The sequence below is a fragment of the Microtus ochrogaster genome, chromosome X (assembly GCF_000317375.1).
Source record: "Microtus ochrogaster isolate Prairie Vole_2 chromosome X, MicOch1.0, whole genome shotgun sequence".
NCBI classification, from domain to species: domain Eukaryota; kingdom Metazoa; phylum Chordata; class Mammalia; order Rodentia; family Cricetidae; genus Microtus; species Microtus ochrogaster.
In genome coordinates, this window is record NC_022026.1 from 56,563,912 (window position 1) to 56,572,282 (window position 8,371).

At 47.2% G+C, this 8,371-nt stretch overlaps 1 protein-coding gene across 2 annotated transcripts in view; it reads right to left on the reverse strand.

Moving 5' to 3' along the window:
• Nucleotides 1-8,371, reverse strand: part of Gnl3l (G protein nucleolar 3 like) — a 30,537-nt gene that overhangs the window by 8,548 nt on the left and 13,618 nt on the right. For both annotated transcript variants that reach the window (XM_005358877.2, XM_005358876.2), the window contains exons 7-13: nt 8,022-8,157; nt 7,073-7,176; nt 4,983-5,130; nt 2,919-3,006; nt 2,306-2,480; nt 2,069-2,211; nt 1,692-1,828 (exon numbers count right to left, since the gene is read on the reverse strand). In XM_005358877.2, coding sequence (XP_005358934.1) covers nt 1,692-1,828; nt 2,069-2,211; nt 2,306-2,480; nt 2,919-3,006; nt 4,983-5,130; nt 7,073-7,176; nt 8,022-8,157 — 931 coding nt within the window. The remainder of the gene's footprint in view (nt 1-1,691; nt 1,829-2,068; nt 2,212-2,305; nt 2,481-2,918; nt 3,007-4,982; nt 5,131-7,072; nt 7,177-8,021; nt 8,158-8,371) is intronic.

Genomic DNA, 8,371 nt, shown 5'->3' on the forward strand with positions numbered 1-8,371 from the left:
TGGTTCCTGTCCTGGAACTAGCTCTTGTAGACCAGGCTGGCCTCGAACTCACAGAGATCCACCTGCCTCTGCCTCCCGAGTGCTGGGATTAAAGGAATGCACCAGCATGACAAAGATTTAAAAGCATGAATCTAATCCATACCTGTAATACCAGTACTTAGGAGGGTAAAACAAGAGGATCATGAGTTCAAGGCCAGCCTGGGCTCTATGTCAAGATCCTGTCTCAAAATAAAAAACAAAATAAAATTATGAATTTATAGGACCATCACCTGCTGGGACTTAGCCTTAAAGCTTCGGCTTGCTCATATGAGAAAAGGAATTCCAAAACTCTTATTCATAGGATTAAGGTGAAATCCAGCAGAAGGCACAGACCATATTCTGGTTCAAATGTGATGAAGAGAGCCATGAGAATTCCCTTCCTAGAACCAGGCTTCTTGCCTCCTCCCTTCCACTCCTTGCTTAAAACTGGCCTCCACCACAACCCTCAGACATGCCTATTGCATGCCTACCCTCCTATCTACTTCTACCAACTTTATCCCAGCCACTTCACTGACTGTCCTAATTCCTGCTCACACTTCAAGATCCAACACCAGGACCGACTCCTCCAAACGCTTTTGACCCTCACCTCTTCCCCACCCTCATCTCAGCTCCTCTTGCCCTCATGCGAATCCAGCCAGGGTCAAGCGTCACCAGTAGAACATGAGTTCGAATCCCTCTCAACTGCCCACTTGACAGAACCAGAAATGAAAGCTCAGCAAGAGGGCTGTCTTGCCTGAAGTCACACATGGAATAAACTAGAAAGTAGTCTTCTTGTCCTCATTTGTAATCCAGGACTTCAGAGGACCCAGAGGAGGAAATGACTGGCCTCCAGGAGAAACAGAAGTAAGACTTTAGTCCAAACAGAGCGTTCTCAACTGTTCCTAAGCGTATGACTAGAGGGCCCTGGACAGAGGAGAGAGTGGAGGAGGAACCACAGGCCAGGGCTACATGCAGTATCAAAGGCAGAAACCTACTGAGCACTTGCCTAGCACAAGGTCCTAGGTTTAATCCTCAACATTGCTTTTTTTAAAGCCTAGGGCAATAGAAGAAGAATAGGGAGAAGGACCATTTGGTCATTTGATTTGGCTGGAATTACAGACCTGTGCAAGCATACACAGCCGAGAAAGAGTTTTTGAGCTTTTAATCTAACACTCAAATACACACACACACACTCAAACTCTTGCCAAGCAGTGGCGGCGCACACCTTTAATCCCAGCACTCGGGGCGGGGGGGGGGGGCGCGCAGAGGCAGGAGGATCTCTGTGAGTTTGAGGACAGCCTGGTCTACAGAGTGAGTTCCAGGAGAGGCTCCAAAGCTACAGAGAAACCCTGTCTAGAAAAAACAAACAAAAAACACCCCCCACACACCCCACACATAAAGGACTTTTTAAAGGGTTATTTCAACCCAAAAGAAAGAAATAGTCTCACTTCCAAAGAACCTAAAGGAGTACTAGTTAGTCAGCCAATCTACCAGATGTTCACCACCACTACTCTCATTGCCCAAACTAGAATTTTTCTACCTTATAGGACAATGAATAAAATTTAATACCAGGCCCCAAGTAGCCCCAGGAAAGGAGAGATGAAATGTGTGATCTGACATCAGGTCTGGGCTCCCTTAGAACAAAACCAGCGGCCCCACCCATCCGCACGTACATTCCATGGTGTCGTCATTGGCATGCTCAGTATCTTCGATATCAAAGACCTCAGTCATCTCCTTCACAATCTCAGCACTGAGATGGGCGGGCAGAGTGTGAGTAGGTGGTGGTGGTGTATAGAAGCTGATCTTCCCACTGTATTGGGAGAGAAGGGGAGGTCAGCGGTGACATCACTGAGAACAAATAGCCTACCAGAAGAGGACGTAGGACGAGAACACTGAGACAATGCCTTTCCGAGCAATGTGTTGAACTGCTCAATAACCACTAGGCAGAGTACTAGTTCTTTGGCTGTCCCCTACCTTGAGACCCAGGAAGTCAGGCTGTCCCATCGGCATCAATAAACGAATGTCACACCCTACTCAACCCCTTCCTCACCTCACCCAGTCAGCCAGGACAGCTTTGGCAGCCTCCTCACGACTGTATATGCCTCCCTTCTTCTTCTTTCCCAAGCGGTGGGCCACTGCGGTCAGAAAGTGCTCAGTAGTCTGGAATCCTGAGACACCATAATAGCTGGAAATCTAGCAGAATTGAAGGAAAAGAGTCATGAGAGTGAGTGAAGGACCAGCTGTTGAAGTAGGGGCTAGGCCACCCGCTGGGGACCCTGCTCTTTACCTCCTCCAGGTTGCAGCGCTGAAGGATGGTCTCCACTGGGGTCACAGGGTCTGCCAGCTTCTGCACATGGATGCAATTCCGCAGGATGGTGCCCACCTCTGAATTGGGTCCTGGGACAATGCCTGGAGCATCCAGCAGCCTGATGTACTTGTCTAAGAAGACCTCCTGCATGAATCTGGAGAAAAACAAGGCCCAGATGTACCTGGTACTTAGTCACAAATGTTGGGCCTGGAAAGGCTGGAGGGAGGTAAAGGAAGAGAGGGGAAGGGGGATCTTAGGTGAAGTGGAAAGATGTGGACCAGGGGGGATCTGAGGTGCTACAATCCCAGTCCCTTTCACTGGGGGCTTAGCTGCAGGATGTCAGGCAAGGTTATGACTCTGTTGCTTCGGCTGAGCAACAGCACTTTTTGCAGTTGTTATGAAGGACCCAACAGCCCACACCTGGGATGGGCTGGCCAGGTGAATGAGCGCTATTAGTAGGATTCCCAAACCCAGGGTATGGATCAGAGGATAGCCCACAATTAGGAAAGAGGCAAGGGCTGAAGGCATGTGGGCATTGATGGATGGGTAACGGCAAGGACTTGTGAAGCAGCGGGAAGCTCGCAGATCTTACTTTGTGACGCCAGGAACAGCTCCCACGCTGCACGCACGGCTGCGCTTCAGGCTATTGATCAGGCTGCTCTTCCCCACATTGGGAAGGCCTGCAATGTAGGAGCAAAGTACTTAGGGCAGGAAGTACTCCAAAATTCAGGCCAGCCTGCTTCAGAAAGGGCCTGGCAGAGGCCGTAAGCAGGTCACGGGCAAGCCAGAAGTAGAGCCTGGCCTCTTGTCTTCCCACCCCAGGCCCTGGCCAAGCCTCTACAGGGTACTTCCAGTTCTCTCCTCTTGGCATTCTTGGCATCCAGGGCCCTCTCTCGAGATGTGCAGTGCACCTCCAGCCACAAGCAGCCGGGACAGGCGCGCCATATAAGGCCTCCCAGACATGACCCAACAGAAGGTGGTCAAGTGTTGAAACAGACCACCTGTTCTGACATGTAACGCCCCTGGGGAGAAGGGGTTACTCTCCAGATGCCCCTCTCTCCACACAGCTGTCTTTGTATCTGAGCACCCGTGCGCCACTGATAGGCTGTGGCTGTGAGTCTCTCTCCCCGACATCATTCTTACCGTCCTCTAGTGTACTAAAGTTTCCCACCATGTACCACTCCTTCACATGTGTGCCTGGGAAGATAGATCCGTGGTACTGACCTGGGACGCTACACACGCCTGTGTGTCTCCTGGACTGCTCTTCCCTTTCGTTGGCCCTCTCACTGAACTGGCCCCACAGCTCTGTGTCTATGCATCTAAAAAGCTCTTTTTCGTTCTGATTCTCTCCACCCCACCATTCCACTCCTGACTACATGGTTACTATGTTCCTTCTCTCTGGAGTCTGTCTATAGAAATGTGCTCATGTGTCTTTCATTATGGCCTTGGCTGGCTTTGTGTGCCTCCCTAACTATGTCTTTAATTCTCTCTCTACAGACATTTCTGCCTCATCACAGGCATGCCTGTTTCTCCCTGATTTCAGGTTGTTTCAGAGGGTTATGGTTATCTGGGCACATGTGGTGTCCCCGAGGTTTTATCTGCTCTGGGGAAATAGAGACAATGTGAGTGCAGAAGAAGCTGGTCCACACATGCTGCCTGAGCCTGTCTGGGCCTGCAGATGTGGCCCTTCCAGGTGTGCACATGACTCCATGCATAGGGATTTACATGTTCTTAAGATCTGTCTGTGTGCATAGGCCTGTATTGGATGCTCCTCTGTGTATATATCGAGCTTCTTTTCAAACTGTCTCCATTCCTGCAATGTTCTTTTGCGGTGATGCATATCTACACAAGTGCCAATCCCAAGCGTCTGTTCTGAAGCACCCTTCTACAGGTCTCTGTACACACTTTAGCTGTTTCCTAATACCCCGAGCCCAGGGTCTCACACAAACTAGGGAGGCCTTCCACCATTGAGCAACACTCTTAGCTGCTTTTACTTTTCTATGAATCAAGGTCTCACTAAGTTACCTAAGGCTGACCTTGAACTCAAACTTTCCATCTTCCAAAGCAGCTACCACTGCAGGTCTGGGTCACCAGGTCTGGCCATTTACTCATCTTTACTGCCACTTTGGGCATTCTCTGAGCTGCTGTGTCCTTCACTCTCTTTGGGCCTGTCACTTTAATTTGTCTTTTCCATTACTCATCAGCCTCCCTGCCCTTTTCGTCTTGTCTATTCAGGTGTGTGGTGTTTATACATTTTCTGTCAAGTTCTCTTCAGTATCTCAAGCTGAGACACTTCCCCTCCCCGATTTTTCCCTGCCTCTTAGTTTCCCCACTCCCCTTTCATCCCCTTCAACAGTACTGCGGTTTCAGAAAGACCCACCACACTTAAGCCTCAGCCCCGCCTTGTTTCCTTCTGTGGGTCTCGGTGTTCTCCCTCCCATAGCTCCAACAGTCTGGAGTGTTTTGGCATTGTATTTGCTTTTAACGGTGGTGAACCTGAATATGCCTTCCCATGCCCACTAGCCAAACTGCAAATTGCAAAACCACTCCTGAACCCCTCCTCTCTTCCCCTAGAAACACCACAAAATTCCAAACCCTTTCCCTCCTTCCTTGCCCAATGAAGGCGTGTGCCCCAAACTTATTTGTGTGGCCTTACCTACAACCCCGACTCGAATGTGGGTGCGCACTTCCCCCAGGCGGCAATAGTTTCCCAAGACCCTCATGAGGTTTTCAGCTCCAAAGCAGGCTCTGCTTTTTTTCAACAGCGAATCAGAAGCCTGGTCCACTGGAACTTTACACTGAGTCTGAAAAATGAGGTATATTACCAAATGGGCATCCGTTGGGAAAAAGACGCTAAGCACAAATTTCCAGGCTACAGTGGAATATTCAGAACTACCCTGGGATCACTAATCTCACAGGCTTCTCACAGCAACTACATCCCAGCTCTTTCTTGCTCCCAGTTGTTGTGTCTTTTTTGGTTTTGTTTAGTTTTTTGAGACAGGATTGCTCTGTGTAACAGTCCTGGCTGCCTGGAACTAACTCTGTAGACCAGACTGGGCCAGAACTCACAGAGATCCGCACACCTCTGCCTTCTAAGTGCTGGGATTAAGTTGTGTCTTTTTCACGCAGAGCCATGAAGATATCCCAGCTTGAGGCTAGGTTTCATTTCTAGTTCTCTCATTCACAGGATTATGAGGAAAAGCCTATTTCCTTCCTAGGGCCGTGGGGTCGTAGATGCACAAATGGGAAGCCTTAGCTCTCCACCGGTGCAGAGAGGGTGCCCGGCCCAAAGCTCATCTTCCCTTGACCCCTCACACAGAATAAGGCCATCCCAACCTCCCTACTTTGATTTTTGCTATGGGGGGAGCGATAAAATTATAAGTTAGACATATTATATTGGAAAGAGTGAAGGGAAAGAGGTCCTCTTCATACATCCATCTACTCAAGGGGGAAGAGGATTACTTGGCACAGCTATTATAAAGGATAATTTATCAGTGTCTAGGAAAATAGCAAAAGCATAGGCCTATGCATGACACAGCCACACCACCGCTCAGTACTCAGCCACACCAATACTTGTCTGCATGTCAAGGAGATGCATGAAAGTAGATTAACATAAATGCCATTTAAATAATAATAAAAAAGAACTGGAAAATAGGGGCTCAGTGCCAGAATGCCTGGCTACATAGGCAAGATGTTCCATGTTCCATTCCCAGCACGGTAAAAAGTAGTGCAAAACTGAAAATTTGTCCCCCAGTAACCAATTTACCTCCCCCAAACAATTATTACTGCCTTACTTTAACATTTTACAAGTATTTCTATGTTGATATCAATAGGAAGTATTGTGCCTTATTTGAGTTTCTTTTTAAAAATTTATATAAGGGGGCTGGAGAGATGGCTCAGTGGTTAAGAGCATTGCGTGCTCTTCCAAAGGACCCGAGTTCGATTCCCAGCAACCACATGGTGGCTCACAACCATCTGTCATGAGGTCTGGTGTCCTCTTCTGGCCTACAGACATATAGGCAAACAGAATAGTGTGTCCATAATAAATAAATAAATAAATATTTAAAAAATTTATATAAGATTTATTTATTTATTGCAGCCATGGTGGGGCACATGCCTTTAATCCCAACACTCAGGATGCAAAGGCAGGTGGACTATCTGCGTTTGAGGTCAGCCTGGTCTACAGAGTGAGTTCTAAGATAGTCAGGGCTACACAGAGAAAAAAAAATAAAACAAAACAAAAGGATTTATTTATTTATTTGTATGTGTATGAGTGCTTTGCCTGCATGCATTGCCTATTAGCTGGATAGATCAGAAGAGGATGTCCAATCCCCTGGAACTGGAGTTACGGATGACTGAGTCACCATGTAGGTGCTGGGTACTGAATCTGGATCCTCTGGAAGCAAGTGCTCTTAACCACTGAGCCATCATCTACCCAGTCTCCTATGCCTTGTTTTAAAAAGAGGGGAAAATGAATAGTATTTTGAAGAGTTAACAAGCAGCTAACTCTATTTCCCAGATTGCCTATAGACAATATATATTATTGTATTCTCACAGCTCGAAAAAAAAAAAAACCATTGTATCCTGTGAAGAGAGGTAATATAGGAAGTAGTAAAGTAACAAACATTAACAAGTCACCCACTAGAGAAAACACCTCAAAGTCAAAAGCCCAATCGAAATCTTACCACCTGCAGCCTTGGTCCCAAACCACATGAAAGAGGCTAGATACCCCGACTCCAAGCTTACCAAGTTTCTGAACTGATGCTGGGTGCTGGCCTTGAAAGCCACAGTTGGCAGCTCATTTCGAAGGTAATCCAGCCATTTTTCCACAATCTCCTTGGGAACCAGGTCTGGGAAAGATAGAAACAGATGGGGCTTGTAAGAACATTATTCCTTCAATTATACGTCTAGCTAAAAAAAAAAACCATTATTCCATGGCTTCCCTCAAGTCACATACCCATGTCTAGGCCTACCTCCTACCAACAGATCTCTTCTCTTGCCCTCACTGTCCCTGCCTAGTCCCAGGGATGGAGTTACAAAGGACAATTTGATCCACAGGGCCAATTGGCCCTCCCTGAGAAGGCTTACTTTCTTGAAGAAACTATGTAAAGAAGTAGTTTTGCCCCAGATATCCCCCTTCCATGTTAAGGTGCCCGAATATCTTACTGCCATTCTCTTTCCTAATCATTCTAGGCTGGGCTAAGTGTCAAGAAAAAGCGTCACTAAGAATGGCTGGGATTTGTGAAGTGCTGATTCTATACCAAGTTCTTAATTAATTCTCACAATAAACCTGTGAGACCAAGATGGTTCATGCCTCTGTTTACTATTAGAGAAATAGAAGTTCTCACAAGTGACATGACCTATCTGATATCAAGAAGGAAATAGCAAAAGTGGGATAAGACTAACACCTCAATGAGTTCCAGTTTGTGGGGACAGATCTCCAGGAATGACCAGACATTGAACAGGCTCAAAATTGCAAGGAAAGGGGACTGAAAGGCAAACAGGCTCAAACTCTACCCCCAACCCTTGCTACATCCTGTATATACCAGACAATACTTCTGGCTTTGGAAATTTGAGCAAGAATTCCTATGAATGACTATTCTGAATGCCTCTAAGTTGCTGGGTCTCAGTGACTAATCTGAGCTAGCCTTAGTTTAACCCCTTCCCTGCCTTAGCCAACCGTTCCAAAACCTACCAATCTTATTCAAGACCAACACCAGCTTCTTGTTGCCCTCTGCCCGAAGGACAGTCTCCTCCATCTGGAAACAGCGGCAGCCCAGCGGATCTCTAGCATCCAGAACTTCCAGAATCACATCAGAGTACTCTACCACCTGCAGGACAGAAGATGCAGATGAAGACTGAGAACAGACATGTAATGGTCTCCACTTCGGTCAGAAAAAAGCAGAGACAAAGGAACGAAAATGCAATGGGGTTCTCGGCAAAGGGCTTTAAGAAACGGATACTTGTTCGGTAGCTCAGCCTATCATCTTAATACTTGTGATGGTGAGACAAGAAACGGAGACTTGTTCTGTAGCTCAGTCTATC